The 21,655-nt window shown below is 32.9% G+C and overlaps 2 protein-coding genes across 2 annotated transcripts; both read left to right on the plus strand.

Annotated features, from left to right (window-relative positions):
• The first annotated feature begins 2,256 nt into the window (after nucleotides 1-2,256).
• On the plus strand, nucleotides 2,257-3,123 carry LOC134234513 (putative leucine-rich repeat-containing protein DDB_G0290503). The gene has a single exon (XM_062716596.1). It carries the CDS (start codon nucleotides 2,257-2,259, stop codon nucleotides 3,121-3,123), a length of 867 nt encoding a protein of 288 aa, XP_062572580.1.
• A 12,586-nt stretch (nucleotides 3,124-15,709) lies between these two features.
• Nucleotides 15,710-20,751, plus strand: LOC134234514 (exosome complex component RRP41-like). The gene is made up of 3 exons (XM_062716597.1): nucleotides 15,710-15,884; nucleotides 19,040-19,246; nucleotides 19,963-20,751. Exons 1-3 carry the CDS (start codon nucleotides 15,714-15,716, stop codon nucleotides 20,320-20,322), a joined length of 738 nt encoding a protein of 245 aa, XP_062572581.1. The 5' UTR covers nucleotides 15,710-15,713; the 3' UTR covers nucleotides 20,323-20,751.
• The last annotated feature ends 904 nt before the right edge of the window (nucleotides 20,752-21,655 follow it).

The following is a 21,655-nucleotide window of genomic DNA, read 5'->3' on the forward strand; positions in this document are numbered from 1 at the left end:
ATAATATGATAAATATTGCATGTAGTTGAGTGTAACATTAAAAATTTTCACCCCTCGAAAATTTTCAATGTTACACTCAACTACATGCAATATTTATATAAAACATGTTATAAACAACGGGGATTTTAAATAGAATGAAATAGTTTTTTAATTCACCATTTTTACGCTTGAAAAAATTATGCAGTTATTGTTCACAATTAAAACTAACATTAATAAAAAAAATCTGTATATTTCAGCTTATGTAAACTTTAAATTATAGGGCGCCGTTTTAATATTTTTATGGTATTTTCTGATATCACAAAATGAGTTTTGATAGGTTAAATTTGATTTTTTTAAGAGGCGCCATGTCTCTATTTTTTTTCTTAAAGTTTTTATATCAAGAAAAGAATTCTTGGCATCAATAATTCTAATTCTTGATATCAAAATATAATTTTGATATCAAGAAATTGAATTTTTAATATCAAGAATTTCTATTTGTGATATCAGAAACTTTTGTCTGATATCAAAAAATCGATTTTTTGATATCAGAAAATATCAGGAAATCCATTTTTGATATCAGAAATTATTATAGATTTTCTGATATCAAAAAATTGAATTCTTGTTATTAAAATATCATTTTCTAATATCAGAAAATTGTGAGGCACCGTTTTAATATTTTTGAGGTATTTAGTGATATCAAAAAATAAATTCTTGATATCAATAATTCGAATTCTTAATATCAAAAATATTTTTTGATATAAAAAAATAATTCTTGATATAAAAAAAATCTATTTTCTGATATCAAAAATTCGATTTCTTGATATCAAGAAATCAATTTTTTGATATCAAAAATTCTAATTTTTGATATCATAAAATAACTTGTATTTTCTGACATCAAGGAATCGAATTCTCGATATCAATAAATCATTTTTTTTAATATCAGAAATTCCCTTTTTTGATATCAGAAAATGATTTTTTGATATCAAAAAGTTATTAGTATTTTCTGATATCACACAATCGATTTTTTGATATCAGAAAATAAAAACCAAGTATGGTCAGCTGTGATGTAACATCACTTTACACAAATTTGCAATTGGAGAAGCTAATGGCTTCTGATAAAACGGGTTACAGAGAAATTCTCAGTCTAATCCCGGCCTTAAGCACACCTAGATTATTTACTCAGATTTATCCCAGAAAGTAATATATTTGAAATCCATGCAAATAAATATGACCAAAAAAATAATCGATAACACTTATTTAATTCTTTCATTAAAAAAATATTCTTAAAATCTGAATAAGCTTTTAGTACAGAGCAAATCGGCACTTAAGTTCGTGATTTTCTACAGTTAAAGGGAGTATTCTTTATTTTGTGGAGATTCTTCGCCATTTTATTTTATTTTCTGATATCAAAAAATATATTTTGTGATATCAAGAAATCAATTTGAATTTCTGATATCAAAAAATCAATTTGAATTTCAGATATCAAAAATCAATTTGAATTTCTGCTGATATCAAAAAATGATGATTTTCTGAGAAATATATATATATATATATATATATATATATATATATATATATATATATATATATATATATATATATATATATATATATATATATATATATATATATATATATATATATATCAGAAAATTGATTTTTTGATATCAGAAAATGATTTCTTGATATCAGTAATTCGAATTTTTTGACACCAGAAAATGACTTACATTTTTTTGATATCAAGAATTCAAATTTTTGATATCAAAAATTACGTTTTTGATATCATAAAATTATTTTTTGATTTTAGAAATTTAATTTCTTGATATCAAAAAATGATTTTTCTGATATCAGAAATTCGAATTTTTTATATCAAAAAATCTTGTTTTTGGGATGCGCATGCGTGAATGTGAAAGGTGGACTAAAATAGAAGAGAGAAATTTTGGGCTAAATTACCATATTGTGACAAGAGAACGAAGAAAAGAGGTATTCTAATCGCACTTATAGCAATAATTGATCACACTGACTCCTGTTTTGTAAAAAATGTGACTTGAATTACTGTAAACAAAGATAACAAACAATTGTACGTGTTCGATAGGGCTGAGAAAACTCGTTCTACAAGTCAGGGGCGTCTATTTATAGCAAACATTTCTACTAGTAAACAACAATGTCGACCGAAAAGAAACTGTGAGTATATTAGGAGAGGCTAGGGCTGTATTATATGAAAGTGAAGAATCGAAAGAAATTACTTTAGAGAAATTATATGAGCTTGTGAGAAATATGGGAGTCTCCTTGAACGATCGACTCAATAAAATGAGCTCAGTTATCGATACAAGGAACAAGAAAATCGACGAAATGTGTGAAGAAGTAGTGAGGCTTTCACACAGAGTAAATTCCATTGAGAGAGAAATAAGTTCTATAAATCAAACAAACGCAGAGTTTCATGAAAGCTTACAGGGAATAAGTAATGTTTTTGACGGGATAAAAGAGCAAGTGGACAAATCAGAAAATGAGTTTCAGAATATGAAAATAAAGCTAGACGCTATGGAGGCGAAAGTTGTACACTATGCATCTAAGAGAGAGAACGAAATTGAGGAGTTAATCGAAAAAAATGAAGAGCTAACGGATCAAACACTCGATCTCAGATGCAGATCCATGAAATATAACTTGATTTTCTCAGGTATCCACGAGAATGTACCAGAGAACACAGAGGAGACATTACGAGGTTTTTTAGCCGAAGAGCTTGACATTGATTACGACATCGAATTCACAGTTGTACATAGATTTGGGCAGAAAAACAACAAAAGGAATCGACCAATTGTCGCAAAGTTTATTTATCAACGTGACCTCGACTACGTACTCCAATGTGCATATAAATTGAAAGGGAAAACCTTCCAAATAAATCGCCAATTTCCGGACGAGATCGAGCAAGCAAGGAAAAGCCTCTATCCCATTATGAAGGAGCTACGACGCAAGGGTGAAACTGTGAAACTGGTCAGGGACATCTTATACGTGAACGGAAGGCCATATGACCCAGAGGACTCCGGACCAGCTGAGACATTGAAGTATCCACAACGCACCCCTAGCAGATACGGCAGCTCGTCGAACAAACGCAGGAGAATCAACTCCACCCCAGAAAAACACTAGGGACTCTCCGGGGAGTGTGAACATGTACCAAACGTGAGAAACTGTGCGCAGAAAAACAATGAATTAAAAATCCTCTCATTAAACTGTTGCGGAATAAAGAAAAAATTAAACTATCCAGAGTTTCAAGAGCTAGTGGGGCAATATGATATAGTGTGTTTCCAAGAAACAAAAACAGATGACTTAGATATAATTGAAATCGATGGTTTTGAAATAAAGATGAAAAATAGAATTAAATATGGTAGAGTGAACTCTGGAGGTATAATATTAGCATATAGAAATGAATTAAAAAACTTTATTAATATCCATGAAACAGAATGTAAAGCTGTACTGTGGTTAGAAATCTCAAAAGAAATATACGCTTTTTGAAAAAAAAATCTACTAATCGGAAATATATATATACCTCCAGAAAATTCAAAATACGGTAATAAGGATTTATTTAGTGCAATTGAACTAGAGATGCAAGAATTAGCACATAGTGACAAATATGTTATGTTAGCAGGTGACTTCAATGCTCGAACCGGAACAGATATAGAAATTTTCAACATTGATAATAAAAAAATGAACAATTTTGTGAAATCTTTGAAACCATGGAAGATGAAAATTTCCTTATAGACGATGTGTTAGAAAGAAACAACGAAGACAAAATTCAAAACTCATATGGTAAACTTTTATTGGAAATGTGCAAATTAAATAAGTTGTTAATTGTAAACGGACGTATTGGCGATAACTCATTAGGAGAGGTAACATGTAAAGGTTCGAGCACTGTAGACTATTTTCTTTGTGATTATTTTATTCATAAGTATATCATGAATATGCAAGTACTTGAACAAAACAAAAATTATTTTCTGATGTTCATAAACCTATTGCTTTGTATTTAAAACTACAAAAAAATGATTTTAGTATGAATTGTTCAAATATAACGGAATGTGTAGAAAAAATCAAACCATGGGATCCTTCTAGGGAACATGTATATGTACAGTCTATTGTTACTGATCAACTAAATGAAGTTATAGCATTGTTAGATTTAAACAAGTTACAAAACGCTAAGGACGGTGTAATTAATGAAATTGTGGAAAAATTAAATAAGATATACATAGATGCAGCGAAAATTTCTATAGGTGTCAATACCGGTAAAAGAAAGAAACAAATAAATAAAAATACAAAGAACTCTAAACCTTGGTTTACAAAAACTTGCGAAGAAGCACGAAAAAAATACCGGAATAGCAAAGTTTATTATTTTAGAAAACGTACAGAAAATGCACATAAAAAATATAAAGAAAATGAAAAAAAATACAAAAAAGTCATAGATAAAGAACAGATTAAATATAGAAACAATTTTAGTAAACATTTAAAAGAAATAAAAAATAAGAACCCCAAAGAGTATTGGAAAATAATTAATAATTATAAAAAAAGAAATAAACATGAAGAAAACACACCAATAGATATAGATACACTATATAGATATTTTAAAGATTTAAATAAAGCTCCGGAAATAGATGAAGAAATTAACCAAATAGTTGATAATGATATCTCTAGCTTACAGTGCATAGATCTTAACCAAGAACTTAACAAATATATAAATCAGAATGAAATTAAAAAAGCTATAGAATATACAAAGACGAATTAAAATTTGAAAACTATTTTAATATTTTATCAAAAAAGGACTTAATAACATTTTGTAGATTTCGAACGTGTAATCATCATTTACCAATTGAAAGTGGACGCTGGCTTAATATACCAAGACAAGATAGAATTTGTTCCCATTGTAATCTAAAAGAACTCGGAGATGAGTTTCATTACATTTTAAAGTGCAACTCGCTACAAACAGAAAGAAAACTTTGCTTAACAGAAAAACACATAAAATTCCAGAATATAATTAGTTTTAAAAACATTATGAACAACAATAAACACTGCTTTCTAAGAAAATTGTGCTCCTTTGTAAAGAAAATAAATAAAATATGCTCCCCGGCCTAAATTTCCATACTTCACATTTATAGTAACCTACAATTTTTTTGTTTTTGTTAAGTTTCTTACTCACGCATGCCTTTCTAGACCTATTGTTGTATATAAAATCACCTATATGTTTTTTGTAGTCTCTGTACGCTATTGTAAAATGGTGATGAGATTCAAATAAATGATTGATTGATTGTTTATTTTCTGATATCAAATAATATATTTTCTGGTATCAAAAAATCGAATTTCTGATTTAAAAAAATTAAAATATTAAAACGGCCCATAAATTTTTTATATCACAAAATGCTTTTTGATATAAGAAAATATTTCCATTTCTAATTTTTTTCTCTGTGATAACTGTTTGAAAGTTGGGAGAGTTTATTTTTTGATAATTCTGCCGGAATGTAAATTAGGCAGGTCGATAGGTCAGCAGCTAAGGAGGCCTATTACGCATGCAAGTCTCGTGCGCATCTGTCTCTGTGTCTGACGCTAAGGAGGCCAAATATGCATGTAAATCTCGTGCGGCTGCCTTTGTGTTTGTTGTCAGTGTGCAGGACTACTGAAATTGGCATAGGAGTCCTCGTGTATTTTAAATCTATTAGTCTACAATTTTATTTCACAATGAAATGGAAATATAAGGAATCACTGTCTAGTTTGGAGAGTATGCCAGGGACATCAACAATAGTGGGAAACATGGGATAATTTTAGCATAACGGGCTTTGCCCGTTATGCAAATTATCCCATGTTTCCAACTATTGTTGATGCCCTGGCATACTCTCCAAACTAGACAGTGATTCCTTAAATACACGTCATTTTCACACAAGAAACATATTGACGCAAGCGTCAAAAATCGGCCGCAAACAAATTACTAGTAATTATTCCTTTGATAAAGTAATTCAAAACTGAAATTTGCGTGATCTGTTTTTAAAATTTCTTATATTTATCTGTTAAAATATCCTCGTAACATGAAATACTTGCATAAGACATTGTCGATTTTCTTCATGCAAAATACATGTACAAAATTATATGTGTAAGCAAACTTCCCATAGACCTCTGCGTCCGTACAAACGAATTTGATGTTTAAGTGATTATTACATAAAAGTACAAAACTAAAGTTTAAACTTAGCTATAGTTTTACTTTAATTTGAACGGAACAAATATGAAATATGTGGGACTCTCTTAGAGGATTTTAACAACCCCCCAAATCCATCTACCGGTAGATCCACCACTACATTTCTTCTTTCAGTCTCTTTGTTTTGGTGTTGAGAAGTGGCGGGAAAATGCTTGGCACAAACGCGCTTTACCCTAGTTTCATGGACAACATTGTCGAATGGTTCTGTGCTTTTAAGAAATCAATATTTCATAAAATTTTTGAAAAATTTCCATAGGAAATGTATAAATATACACGGCATTTTAAAATAAGTACAACAAATCCTGTCTAGGCTGTTTAAAAAGAGAAAGTAAAATTGTTGATATAAAATGTGGTCTTTGTTTTAGACTATGCCTACATAAGACACTTCGTGCTAATTTTCTCCGCACTTCAGTATTGTCAGAGTTTGTCAATCAGGATTGGATGAAATATTTACCCAATTATTTATAAAAATTTTATTTTACGATTATTGTGCTTTTTGTTAAACATTTCGAATGTCTTTGTTCAATATTCTATACTATGAATGTTATTTTATTCAAATTGTTCTAACTCCGCAGAAACGCACGGCGACTTAAAACTTTCATATCAATAGTCTAGGTCACCTACACGTTTGTTGCATCGATGCATAGTCTCACACCAAACGTCTAGGAGCATTCCACTTTAAATATTTTTACTTCAGAACGAGGCTTATCCAGAATTTGATAAAGCCTGTGATTGGTTGAACAAAAATAAACATTTGACAGCAGAGTTTTGGCTGATCTTAGAATCGACTTTCCTTTAAAAAACATCACAGAAAGTATGCCTGGAGAAATTAGCAAATAGGTTGGACATATTTGCAGTGCTAGCTACGGGTTATGGGAAGTCACTGTTATACGTTATTTTACCGAAATTGATGCTTGAAGTTGAAGATAATTTACAGTGTGCCGTAGTAATTTATATAGGTCATTAGTCATCTGGTACACACAGTGCGTATGCAGGTGTAGGAGTAGATATGGCAAGAAATTGGTACTGCGTTTTTAGGTGATACTTTTGTACCCTAGGGTACACCCTTATTAAATGTATGGAGAAAAGGTTACAAAAAGGGTACACTATTTATTCCTACTGAAAACGAAAGTAGATGCTTCCCAGTGGAAGGAAGACTGTAACATCTATATAAGTAAAATCAAAAATAATGTAGCCGATGCTCAGGGTACAGTGGGTACAAAGGGTACACATGGGTACAGCAGGTTACAGCACTATAAGAAATGGATACAAGGGTTTAGAAGGCTGAAATTTTCTAAGTTAAAATTAAAAATAATGGAGCCGATGCTCAGGGTACAGTGGGTACAAAGGGTACACATGGGTACAGCAGGTTACAGCACTATAAGAAATGGATACAAGGGTTTAGAAGGCTGAAATTTTCTAAGTTAAAATTTAAAATAATGGAGCCGATGCTCAGGGTACAGTGGGTACAAAGGGTACACATGGGTACAGCAGGTTACAACACTATAAGAAATGGATACAAGGGTTTAGAAGGCTGAAATTTTCTATGTCAAAATTAAAAGTAATGGAGTCGATGCTCAGGGTACAGTGGGTACAAAGGGTACATATGGGTACAGCAGGTTACAACTCTATAAGAAATGGATACAAGGGTTTAGAAGGCTGAAATTTTCTAAGTTAAAATTGAAAATAATGAAGGGGATGCTCAGGGTACAGTGGGTACAAAGGGTACACATGGGTACAGCAGGTTACAGCACTATAAGAAATGGATACAAGGGTTTAGAAGGCTGAAATTTTCTAAGTTAAAATTAAAAATAATGGAGCCGATGCTCAGGGTACAGTGGGTACAAAGGGTACACATGGGTACAGCAGGTTACAACACTATAAGAAATGGATACAAGGGTTTAGAAGGCTGAAATTTTCAAAATTAAAAGTAATGGAGCCGATGCTCAGGGTACAGTGGGTACAAAGGGTACACATGGGTACAGCAGGTTACAGCACTATAAGAAATGGATACAGGGATTGAGAAGGCTGATTCAGAAATTCTCTAAGTTAAAATTAAAAATAATGTAGCCGATGCTCAGGGTACAGTGGGTACAAAAGGTACACATGGGTACAGCAGGTTACAACACTGTAAGAAATGGATACAAGGGTTTAGAAGGCTGAAATTTTCTAAGAAAAAATTTAAAATAATGGAGCCGATGCTCAGGGTACAGTGGGTACAAAGGGTACACATGGGTACAGCAAGTTACAACACTATAAGAAATGGATACAAGGGTTTAGAAGGCTGAAATTTTCTAAGTTAAAATTGAAAATAATGAAGGGGATGCTCAGGGTACAGTGGGTACAAAGGGTACACATGGGTACAGCAGGTTACAACACTATAAGAAATAGAAACAAGGATTTAGAAGGCTGAAATTTTCTCAGTTAAAATTAAAAATAATGAAGCGGATGCTCAGGGTACAGTGGGTACAAAGGGTACACATGGGTACAGCAGGTTACAGCACTGAAAGAAATGGATACAAGGGTTTAGAAGGCTGAAATTCTCTAGGTTAAAATTTGAAATAATGTAGCCGATGCTCAGGGTACAGTGGGTACAAAGGGTACACATGGGTACAGCAGGTTACAACACTATAAGAAATGGATACAAGGGTTTAGAAGGCTGAAATTTTCTAAGTTAAAATTTAAAATAATGGAGCTGATGCTCAGGGTACAGTGGGTACAAAGGGTACACATGGGTACAGCAGGTCACAACTCTATAAGAAATAGATACAAGGGTTTAGAAGGCTGAAATTTTCCTGCATTGAGCAAGGTTTAAATTTAGTCAAACATTTGTTTTTGTCTTGGTGCACGAGCAAAATCCTTTGGTGCATGGGGTTTGAAGTTAGGGAGGAATGACAGAAAATAACTTTAAGTAAAACAAGTTATTTTATTGAAGCTTTTTTGGAAAAACAACGTGTTTGAGTTACTAAGGCTGGGAAAAAGTAGGTCATAGCAAAGAGAAGTAACTCATTGAGACAAAAAAAATAACTCATTTGAGTTATTTTTGAAAATAACTTGTTTAAGTTATGCCCCTGACTGATAATGTGACTGATACTTTAAGGTCTACTAGGCCGATGTGGACCCATATCTCAGGGCATCGCTCACACTACAGATTACTTCCAATTACCACTACGTCTATGGCCACCGGCAGGGAAATGTGAATATGATTTTGGAAACCCGTGTCAAAAAAGCCGTGCCGTATACCATATACGGCGTCACAGGATCTGTGAATTTGTTTAGATCTAGGTCATGGCCTTTAGCAAATCCCCAGATGTAACTGTGGATGCCAAAAAGGTGACTGAAACCAAACTAACCTCCCATTGCTTTACATTAATGCTTAGTTTTAGAATTTTGAATGTTAACAAATCTTACATGAATATGTCCATTTACTTTCTGTTAAAGAATAACTTTATCAGTTGCAATCCATGCTTAGTTTTCAATTAAGATTTTAATGATAATGTGCAATATTCAATTGTAATTTAATCTAGTAGCTAAGTTTGCACAATCTGAGGAAGAATTTAGTTAAAATAAAACTTTCACTAAAACAGTGATGTCACAAAATATAAACTATAAAGGATTAGTGAAAGTCATTCAAATGAACCTAAAAGTGATGAAATTATCCCAGACTGACATATATACAATTCCAACTTAAACATCTATTAGTTTAATATTCTTTAACAAGAGTAAAAAAGACACATTCTTAGCTCATCACCATGAATCCCTTCAATTTCATATTCAAATAAAGGAAGTTATGATTGAGCATGCTCAGTAAAAAGCCGTGAGATATATAAATAAATAGTTTTAAGCAAAACCCGCCAGAGTTAAAAACCCTCTACCTGGGACATGGATTCTGTGACTCCACATGGGTTTCTGTGAGTAAGGATCAATTCCTCACTTTCAGACACAGAAGCTGTGTCCGTGTCTTGGACATGCAGAACCCCTGCGTCTTTTTAAAATCCCTTGCGGATTCCGTGTCTTAGCCAAGCCCAAGCCGTGCCTATTCCGCCTTGAATTTTTGTACAGGAAGTTTTGAAGAGGCTGGGTTTTTTTTTGCCATTTTAGCTCAGCTGAGCTGAAAGCCATTAAAAAATCATATTCTCAAGAACCAATGGGTCAGAAAAGCTGAAACTTATGTGGAAGCATCCTGGGGTAGTGTAGATTCTAAATTTTTCAAATCTAGACCCCTTAGGGTGGGGCCATAGCGAGTTGTATAACATTACATTGCAAAAACCTAAAAGCTTCTTGAAATATGAATTAAATTACTTCAGTGCCATGAAAATTAACTGCATGATCAGAAATTTATACCCACATAATGTATAAATTGATAATCTTGACCTTTCAATTGATGTTTTCAGCCAAAATGAGAAGTCTCGATCCTTATATTAGACCAAAAGAGTTATGGTATGGGATCGGGGGATTATCCCCACTTTCAAAGGACTTGAACAGAAGTATATGTTTTAACTTTGCAAAGTTTGCTGCTAGAACTAAGCATTCACAGACACACCCTTTCAAAACTTCTTCCCTTCCGGGCACATGACATTTGTATTTTTTTTAGGGATGGCAATTTGTAACCGGTTAACTGATTACTCGGTCGGAACAATTGCAATCGGTTAGAAAATCTGTAATCGGTTACTCGGAAAAAATAAAATTTATGTAATTTTGAACCAAATTTTGATAGAAATTCATTTTTGAAAAAAGAAACTTTGGACAAACGTTGATAATTCAGCGTTTTCAGAAGCTGACTTGGATGTTATTATCGTTCTCCAGATTGATATTATAGGGTAATTAGCCATTGTGTGTTTGAAGTGATAATTTCTGTTAAAACACCGCAAGTCGTTACCCTGACTGTCCTGTATTTCTTTAATGATGATTAAATCACCATTGAGAACTGAGATTTACCGTAGTATGTTTGTTTTTTTATAGTCATCTATCGAATAAATTGCTAAACAAACTTTGTAAATCAACAATTTTACAAATTACAAATAATAACAAGAATGCCAGTCACCATTTTATATGTATATATTTTTTTGTAAAACTTAATTGTAATAAAATGTTATTTACATGCCATAGGTGCTTGATGTTTTAAACTTTATTAATTTTTATAAAAATATTCCAGTTACTTTGTATAATACATAGTGGATTTTTTATTTATGAAAAATAGGTTTAAAACATCAATTAAGTGCCAGTGTTACATGCTGTTGTAAGGAAGGGGGTCACATATACTTTAAAAATTTAACAAATGAATCAATATATTTTTTTTTTTATTTTCTTATTCAAAACCTTTATTCCAAGGGAGGGGGGGGGGAATTGTGAAAAATATGTACATGCAATGTAGACCAAAATCTGGTTCAAAGTAATTGTGAACCCTATCTCCTCCAAACAAGTTTACCTCATTGCAAATTGAAAGACCCCTTCTACTTTTCACACCTTTCCTGGACATTACAAAAGAACTGTATATTTCTTGTATATTCTATGCGAATTGGAAGGTTTTACAAGTTTGACACCTGGCCAGGAGAACAATAAACATGTGACTTCATAGGTATGTGTATACCAGGTGGATTATCACCTGATCTTCCTCAGATTCTACCTTAGATCTGATTTATACAGTACACATACAACAGCATTTCAGCTGACCCCAACCCCTCCACAACATATTTCATTAATTTTCTTTTTTGCACAACTGCCTCTATATGTCATTATTTGCTGTAAATATAAAATTAGCTCATATCCTAAAGTAATCCCCAAAAAGTAGATGAACTTTCTTTATAAAAGTAATCTTATTTGTTAACTTTAATTTTTTCTTTTTGATTAAATTAATATTTATTGTCAAAATTTCTGTGTGTTCATTACCAAAAATTATGCAGTATTTATTATGATCACATGATATACATGTAATCATGATCTAAGACTACTTGTATAAAAATTATTAACAAATCAGAGGCGGCAGGCCAGAGGCATATGCTTTTAAATTCAAAATACTTAATGTAAATTTCTCTTCTTTCCTTCTATTTTCTATTTAATAATCATATTCTCTTCTTTTTATGATACCTATGTAAATTGGCAGAAGAATAAAATGCATGCCATATATAAAAACTAACACTTAAGTTCACCTGCTCGTTACATATAGCTGCAAGACTGCAGCTCTGATCAGAAAAATTGGGATGGAAAACCTAGAGCTACAGTGCCATCTATTGAAAAAAAAACTTTTACAAGTCTGTTATTTCTCTATTTCTTTCTCTGTTTACATGCATTTAAACTAGTTGCCACCTAAAAATTTCACTGGCTTTTCCTAGCATACTTGATTTTGCAACTTTATAATTCCACTGCAAAACATTTCCCAAATCCAATGTTTCATACCTTCTGAACCTTAAATTTAGATTATCAAAATTTTCACAGATTTATATGCATGTATTACCGGGGTACATGTATATACTGCCATATTTTAGAGCTACATTGAAAGAACATATAAATGTCCTATGCCGTACCTGATCTAGAATTTAGTTTGATTTAAAAAAAAAAGAAAAGAAAAATAATTTCCTCTAATCCAAAGTACTCGATCAATTCAGGAGACTTAAAAAAAAATCAGATTGGTGGATCCGTAAACCAAGAAATAAAAAAAATGTCACCTTATATATGATCAATCAGAAATTTTGAATCAAGTCAAAAAGTTTTATCAAGATTTATATTCTAATACACTAGATTATAAACTGATTGATATTGATTTAGAAGAAATTATTAACTCAACTGAAATTCCAAAATTAGATAAAATCACCTCTTTGATTAAGAAAAAGATATTGAAGAAAATGAAGTTTTACAAGTTTTAAAAAATATGAAGAATGATTAATCTCCTGGAAGTGATGCTAAAGCTTAATTCACAACTGAATTTTTAAAAAAATTTTCTGGAGTGATCTTAAAGTCTACATACATTATGCGAGCTACAAATTGTATATTGTCAAACAAGATGTGTTTGTGAAACACTATGCGCCCGGCGGCAACAAAGTTCAAAAAATCTATTTTTAGCATATTGGTCACAGTCAAGGTCATTGACCATGGTGTCATTTGAAAGAACTTAATCAGTGGAGTATGCATCCCAAATATGAAGTTCCTATCTCCTATGGTTCAAAAGTTATGGCAAAAAGTGTAAAAAGCTATTTTTAGCATATAGGTCACAGTCAAGGTCACAAGGTCATTGACCATGGTGTCATTTGAAAGAACTTAATCAGTGGAGTATGCATCCCAAATATGAAGATCCTATCTCCTATGGTTCAAAAGTTATGGCAAAAAGTGTAAAAAGCTATTTTTAGCATATAGGTCACAGTCAAGGTCACAAGATCATTGACCTTGTTGTCAACTGAAAGGGCTTTATTAGTGGAGTATGCATCCCAAATATGAAGTCCCTATCTCCTATGGTTAAAAAGTTATGACAAACAGTGGAAAAAGCTATTTTTAGCATATAGGTCACAGTCAAGGTCACAAGGTCATTGACCTTGATGTCATTTGAAAGGACTTTATTAGTGGAGTATGCATACCAAATATGAAGTCTCTATCTCTTATTGTTCAAAAGTTATGGCCAAGGTTAAAGTTGACAACAGACAAACAGATAAACAGACAAACAGACAGGACAAAAACAATATACGCCCGGGATCTATCGATCCGGGCGCATAAAAAAAGAAATTCCTATGTCACAAAGACTAGGGATAATTTCATGTACAATGTATACCCAATGGGAATAAACCCAGACAATTTTTGAAAAATTGGAGACCATAACTCTACTAAATTACAGAATAAAATATACTCTGGATCTTTTGATTTCAGACACTCACACTGAATTCCTAAAAGGAAGATATTTTGGTGAAAACACCAGATTAATTTATGATTTAATGGCATATACAGAAGCTAAAAATATACCAGGATTGCTGGTTTTAATCGATTTTGAAAGAGATTTTGATTCAATTTCATTGTTCATGGTCTTTTATTTATAAAGTATTGAACTATGTTAGTTTTGGAAATAATATAATAAAGTAATTGGATAAAAATTCTTAATACAAATTTTAAAGCATCTGAGTTTTGCAATGCAGATTTTTATCAGAACAAGTGACATATTTTATATTCATGGTGATGGGAAGGGCTTAAATAAAAAAAAAAATCTCTGTGCTTATTATCTCAAATGTACAAGCCCATGATACGGCAGGGACCTAGCTACCCATGGTATATACTTTTGTTAAAAAAAGGTATTAAATGATCTGTTCAAAGTACTAGTACTATTTACAAATATATTAATAAAGTTTAGCTAAACTTGGTTAAAAATTACTATATAACTATAATTTACTAATCAAAATTGAATTGGATAAGATAAATACAGTGTATTGGGTAATTTAAATTAGTCTGGCCTGAAATGGAAGTAAATGATCGCCCAATCCTACAATGATTTGATCAGTTTGTGTATAGTACACACCATCAGGTACTGTTAGTAGAGTTTGTGTTTGTCAGACAGAGTGGGGGTACAGGTAAATCATTTGCGATAGGTATACAGTATCAGGTGTGTCATGCAATGCTCAAGTCTGGAATATAATTATCAGTGTAGCTTATTATAACTTCAAGCATCAGGACTATAATAACCATAATTAAAGGTAAGAAGCTGGCTTATACCCTCTTAAATACTTACATGAGTGTGGTTGTTTTTTGTAATGCAGACCATTGAAGCCATTAGGTCATGATCATGCTAATATGAATCAAACACTTTAAGTTATGAAAATATCAATTGTTGTGATTTAAATTTGTATAGGCATAGTTCCCTCCGTACCCTGTTTAAATTCTAAAATCAAATAGTTTTAGGATAAAAGTAGAAAAGGTGTTATTACTGTTAATCATGTTAATAAGTAACCACTGTACCCATTGTAACCCGGTTACATTGACAGTCCTTCAGAAATTTTCTACTTTCATTTTCCAATGGTTTTGTACTGTACCCTAATTGTTACCTTATTAGTAAAGGATAAATAGAGGTGTACCCTAGGGTACAAAAGTATCACCTAAAAACACGGTACCAATTTCTTGCCATATATGTGTAGGAGTTTGCAGATGAAATAATCAGTCTAAATGTTAGAGTACACACTTTCTAATCACTTGCTGAATTAAAAAAAAAAACGAAGTGTATAGAATGTTTAACAGTATATGCTTTTTTACTTTTTAAATGTAATGTTTACTTTCCGCGGAATCGCCATAAGAATTTAGAGTTAACGTTCTTTAACAGCGCCCCGTGGTGTAAATTTTATCTACAGTATGCTCCAAGGCGTTTGAGTGGGGGGTCAAACGACTTGTGTGACCTAGGCTATTATATCAACTAACCGACCGCCTCCTGGCGGCCGGTAATTAACAAATATGTCGGATTCTTTATATCCATCCTTATCCATTTTCTACCATTTTAATTTTAGCGAGATATAGTGATTTCCCGTTGCGGTTTGCAAGCATGGCTGGCCTGGAGCTGCTCTCTGATCAAGGATTCCGAATAGATGGGAGAAGAGCGCACGAATTACGTAAAATTCAATGTAAGCTAGGGGTTTTCAGTCAAGCCGATGGTTCAGCATACGTAGAACAGGGAAATACAAAGGTCTTAGCTGCTGTTTACGGACCTCATGAGGTGATTTTCAGAATCTGAGGAACGACTTTACCGGTCCCCAGAAATTCGAATTCTACGGTTAAAACTTTAGTTTAAAACTTCGTTTTTAACCTCGTTCTCTGAAAAAAATTAATAAATATTGTTTATTCATGGAAAAAATCGTCAAAGAATAATTCTGAACGAAGCGCGTGCGGCGCATGCTTAGTGTCATTTCTTTCGGACTTAGCCATTCTTCCATGTAAACAAAGGAACAAAATGCCTTTGAAGCTAAATTATGATCTTGGAAAAATTACAGAAACAACTGAATTTCTCAACTTATCTAAAAGAACGAGTCACTAACCCTAATCCATCGGATGGTATGCAAGGACAAAGACGTTAGACGAAATCTCCCAGGCAGATGCTAAACTAACCATAATCAGTCGAATAATGTGTGAGAACTAGCCCTAATCTCTCGAATGGATGCAAGACTATTCAGACTAACCCTAATCAGTCAAATACTAGTGCAAGAACTAACCCTGATCTCTCAGGTGGGTGCAAGACTAACCCTAAGAGAGCTGTGGAAAACTGCCGGCATGAGCCGGCAAGACCGGCAAAAAATGCCTGTGACCGGTAAAATGCTATCAATGTCGGTCCAAATGACCGACCTTTTCTTTTTTAAAGGTTTTTGTTTTTTACATTTTAATTCAGGCCTATCATCGGCGCACTTCCCAACTTAATTATTGTACCTTCTATACGATTGCGCAATACTTTTTCTTTGCACGAGATCGAGGCTACAGAAAATGAAAGCGAAACCAGCATTGTCTCGCGTGGCCTTTTAATTTACAAATAGGACAGAATTAGGTAGAAAACATTAAAAAAAAGATAAAGGCAGGCTTAATATCTGGGTATGTAAAACATTCTAAAGAAAAATTCAAACACAGTTAAACCTAGTACTTCCGTCGTTCCCTACTGTCACAGATTTAGTTTTTTTCATCGATTTCATGATGTGGGTATCTTAATTATTGATGAACAGAATTTCTTAGACTCATTTTCGAGGTAAAATATAATTCCCAAAGGCATTAATGTTTTTAAAAATTACATTTTCTATGCAGTATAACTATTGTCATGGACACCTGCCCAAAAGTGACGAAATCTAGAATTATAATAAATGCAAAAAAAAAAAACCAGAATGGAGGAGGACTTGGAAATGAGAATGAATGTTATTATTAAGTAAAGTCATTAAGTGTAATTAAGAAAATAAATGTTATGCTTTTCTTTTTAATTTTGCAACTTACTATTTCGGACCGGCAAAAATCGTTTCGGACCGGCATTTTTTGCTTTCTTGCCGGTCGGAATGACTGGCTTTCTGAAAAAGTTTTCCACAGCTCTGCCTAATCGTCGAATAGTGTGCATATTTAACCCATTTCAGTTGAAAGACATTGCTGTTACGTCATAGTCCAATGAGCGCGAGAATCTTGCGGATCTGGGGACCGGTAAAGTAAAGTCTACCCAAATCTGAATATATGGTAGAGTAGTAAAATAAGTCTTCAACTGTTCAATGTCTACTTTATTTTGTTGTAGGAACCTTACATATATTAAGAACGACCTGCCTTATTGAAAACCTGCAGGTAATTGAAGACCTATGGAAGACCTACAAAAATATGGGTTATTATTTCCTATTTAGCTTGTAACACGAGCTTTGATTGGTTACAAATTCCATTGTAAATATCCGTGCACCCGACTTGAGGCGGGTGTAAATAAGACGTGATGTCACAATGCATACATTCCCTATGATAAAAACCAAATAACATGACGTCACGATGCATTGTAGTACGTAGTTATCTAATCGATAGATTGAGAAACACTCTGATGTTTACAAAGCATTTTTATGGGTACAAAGGAAATAAATTCGTTATCCAGGTCCAATCAAGGGTGTACGGGGATTTACTCCAGGTTTTATTCCATAAATGGACCCTTGATTGAACCTGGATAACTAATATCGTTCTTGTAGCAGGTTCAGCACATTACCCTGATAAAGGTATATAGCTTGATAAAGCTATATAAAGCGATATTAAGGTATTACAAATACCTTGATCAAAGTATTTTATGTAATAAAAATTCAAAAAAATTCTTAAAAAATTAAAAAAATAAATACGGAAAGTCGAGTCCTGAGTTGTTGTCTCAGGGTATTGTGCTGGACCTGTGTAGTAGGTCGTCTGAGTGAAGAAATGGTTCCCTTTACCTAGCTTAAAAAATACATGTTAAAACTTTTTTAAAACACTTTTTTCTGTATTCTATATTTAGGACTTACTTAATCAGAATATCACATCAGTTTTGCTGTCTATAACCCATATTTTTGTAGGTCTTCCATAGGTCATATCTAGGTCTTCAATTACAGGTGGGTCTTCAATTACTGTAAACGTGGTTATATTGACGAGTTGAAAAATTTACGATTTTTTGTTTACTAAAATTGACGAGTGTTAATTTTGACGAAATATTTAGTCAAGAGTTATAAATCTTAGAATTGACAGGGATACAAAGGCAGCGTCGGAATCACTAAAATTCAATTTTTGTACAGACTTCTAGTATCTACAGTGTGTAAGATTGTACAAACTATCTAAGTGTGCAAGATTTGATTAAATAAATTGACCTCTTGTAATTTGTTTTCACTATAAGCGGTCAATTGCCAGAGGTGACAAATTAGGTTAGACAGCGTGATAATTACGCGAAATTACGCATGCAGTATTTGATACACTAGTTTAGATTCAATGATTTTTAAAAATACGATTATATATCACTGTGTTTTCATAACTAATTAAAATAGAAATTAACAGTAGCTTTGGTCTAGTTTTAAAAAGGGAGAGCCGAGAAAATTTAGCGGTAAAGTTGTACAATGGTCAATGTCTGTTATGACACTATATATATGATGTGAAGTTTGACGAGTGTAAATTTTGACGAGAAAAGGAAAATCGTCAAAATAGTCAAAATTAGCACATCGTCAAAATTTCCATGTTTACAGTAGGTATTTCAAGAAAACCCAATATTTTGTACTTTTCTGTGGGCAAGATTTTTGTATATTTATTATTTAATATACCGGTAGACACTAGTATACCTCAATACTTTGTTGAATAACTAGAGAGCCATAAATTTAGTTGTAATAGAAAATAATCAAATGACCTCTTCTACCTTTTCCACAGATTCGAGGAAGTCGAAGTAAACTTCTGCAGGATAAAGTACTTGTCAACTGTCAGTTCAGTATGGCAACCTTCAGCACCAGTGAACGTAAAAGACGACCGAGAGGGGATCGAAAATCTCAAGAAATGACAATGCATCTACAGCAAACATTCAATGCTGCTATCTTAACCAGTCTTCATCCCAGGTCTCAAATTGATATCTTTGTTGAGGCAAGAGGATTTTCTTGGATATTAAAAGATGGATCTTTTGCAATGAAGGACTATAATTATCAATTAATATTTACATTTCCTGTGTTTTTTTTCTAGATAACCAACTAAGAAATTGATTTGAATGCCCTTTTCGTGTAGACTTACGCACAGAAGTATACATATTGAAACTCACTCTAAAGTGATATCACAATGAGGCTGCATAGATGTTCATAAAAATAAAATGATATAGGGCAGTGAGAAATAAAAAGATTGAGTATACAAGTATTTTGATGCTTTTGAATATTTAAATGTAATTTTGTAAATAATATGATATACATGTATTATAGTTAATTTTAGTGGGGTCAAATTTTCGACGTTTGAAGAAAAAATATTGGTTTTAATAGGGGGATTTGGTTTCATAGTTTGAAAATGTTTAGTGGTAATGCATGTGAAATTTTACATTTCATGGTGGTCATAAATTTGTGGGCTCTCTTTACCTCAAAAACAATGAAAAATAAACCCACAAAAATTTGTGATTTCACAGTATATGCATAAAGAATGCATGTTTTTGTCTTTGATTTACACACCAATAACACATACAAAACTTAAAAGATTCCCTAAATAAATGTTATGAATTCATTATGATTTTCATCAACCAGTGTAATAATTTTTTTATGATACAATCTCTTACTAGTTTTCCTCTCAACTTTTATATTTCTATCATACATTATTTTAAGGTTCTACAGTCTGATGGAGGGAATTATTGTGCCAGTGTGAATGCTGCAACATTAGCTGTAATTGATGCTGGAATCCCCATGAAAGACTATGTCTGTGCTTGCTCAGCGAGTTACCTAGGTGACAGTCCCATTGTTGACATTAATTATTTAGAAGAATCTTCAGGAAGTCCAGAAATTATTGTGGCTGTTCTTCCGAAGTCGGAACAGATTGTTTTTCTGGAGATGAATGGTCGGCTTCATGAAGATAATTTGAGTAAGGTGGTGGACATGGCTGTGAAAGGCTGTAAGGACGTGTATGGAGTGTTAGACCGGACGGTCAGGGAACATGTCAGTGAAGTGGGGACCTCACTGGAAACTTAATACTTCTAAAATCTGCTAGAGGATTTATAGATAGGATTTATAGATGTTAAAGAAAAAGATATACATTGACAATGTAAATAATTCATAATGATAAATGTAAGCATTTTATGCTGAACAAAATTTGAAATTATATAAGATGTATATATGGGTAGACTAAATAGTTTAGGGCATACAGCTTTGTTATACTTTCTTTCTTCTTTTTCCTTTGATTTAAAATGTGGGAATCAGCAGTCTTGAGTCATTACAAAACTATCTTTTTAGTACATGTACTTCATTTTCAATGCTCAATTTTCAGGGATAAATAGTGTCATTCAAAAACCTTGAATACAGATTTTTGTCACTCAGGTGACCTATTTCTATCCACTTTAATTTTTTATCTGTCACCATGTGTTGTGTGTCATGCATAAAAAATAAACATTTTCAAATTCTTTTCTTCTCTGGAACCTTACCCAAATTCATCTAATTTTGGCACATACAGCATCTATGGGTGAAGGGCAACAACAATTGTGATATTCATGGTCCCTGCCCCCTTGGGGCCTCAGGGGTGGGACTAAAATCACCAAATTGTTGGCATGATTAAATTAAGAAATAAGATATCATTTTTAACTCACCTGAGCCGAAGACTCAAATTGTTAAAATGAAGGGCCAAGTCCCAACACAAGGGGGAGATAATCAAGAAAAGACAGAAATAGGGTGGGGTCATTAAAAAATCTTCTTCTCAAGAACCACTGGGCCAGAAAAGCTGAAACTTATGTGGAAGCATCCTGGGGTAGTGTAGATTCTAAATTGTTAAAATCATAACCCCCAGGGGTTGGGCAGGCCATAATGGGGAATCAAAGTTTTACATAGAAATATATAGGAAAATTCTTTGAAAATCTTTTTCTTAAGAACCACTGGGCCAGAAAAGCTAAAACTTATGTAGAAGCACCCTGGGGTAGTGTGTATTCTAAATTGTTCAAATCATGACCCCCTTGGATAGGGCGGAGCCACAATTTGGAATTAAAAGTTTTACATAGAAATATATAGGAAAAATCTGAAGAAGAACCACTGGGCCAGAAAAGCTGAAACTTATGTGGAAGCATCCTGGGGTAGTGTAGATTCTAAATTGTTAAAATCATGACCCCCGGGGGTAGAGCGGGATCTCAATGGGGAATCAAAGTTTTACATAGAAATATATAGGAAAAATTTTCGAAAATCTTCTTCTCAAGAACCACCAGGCCAGAAAAGCTGAAACTTGTATGGAAGCATCCTGGGGTAGTGTAGATTTCAAATTGTCTAAATTATGATCAGTGGGGTAGGGTGGGGTCACAATATGTATTAGAAGGGGGAAATC

The sequence above is a fragment of the Saccostrea cucullata genome, unplaced genomic scaffold (genome assembly GCF_032062105.1).
Source record: "Saccostrea cucullata isolate Sc308-1 unplaced genomic scaffold, CSIRO_AGI_Scuc_v1 ctg3731, whole genome shotgun sequence".
Lineage (NCBI taxonomy): Eukaryota > Metazoa > Mollusca > Bivalvia > Ostreida > Ostreidae > Saccostrea > Saccostrea cuccullata.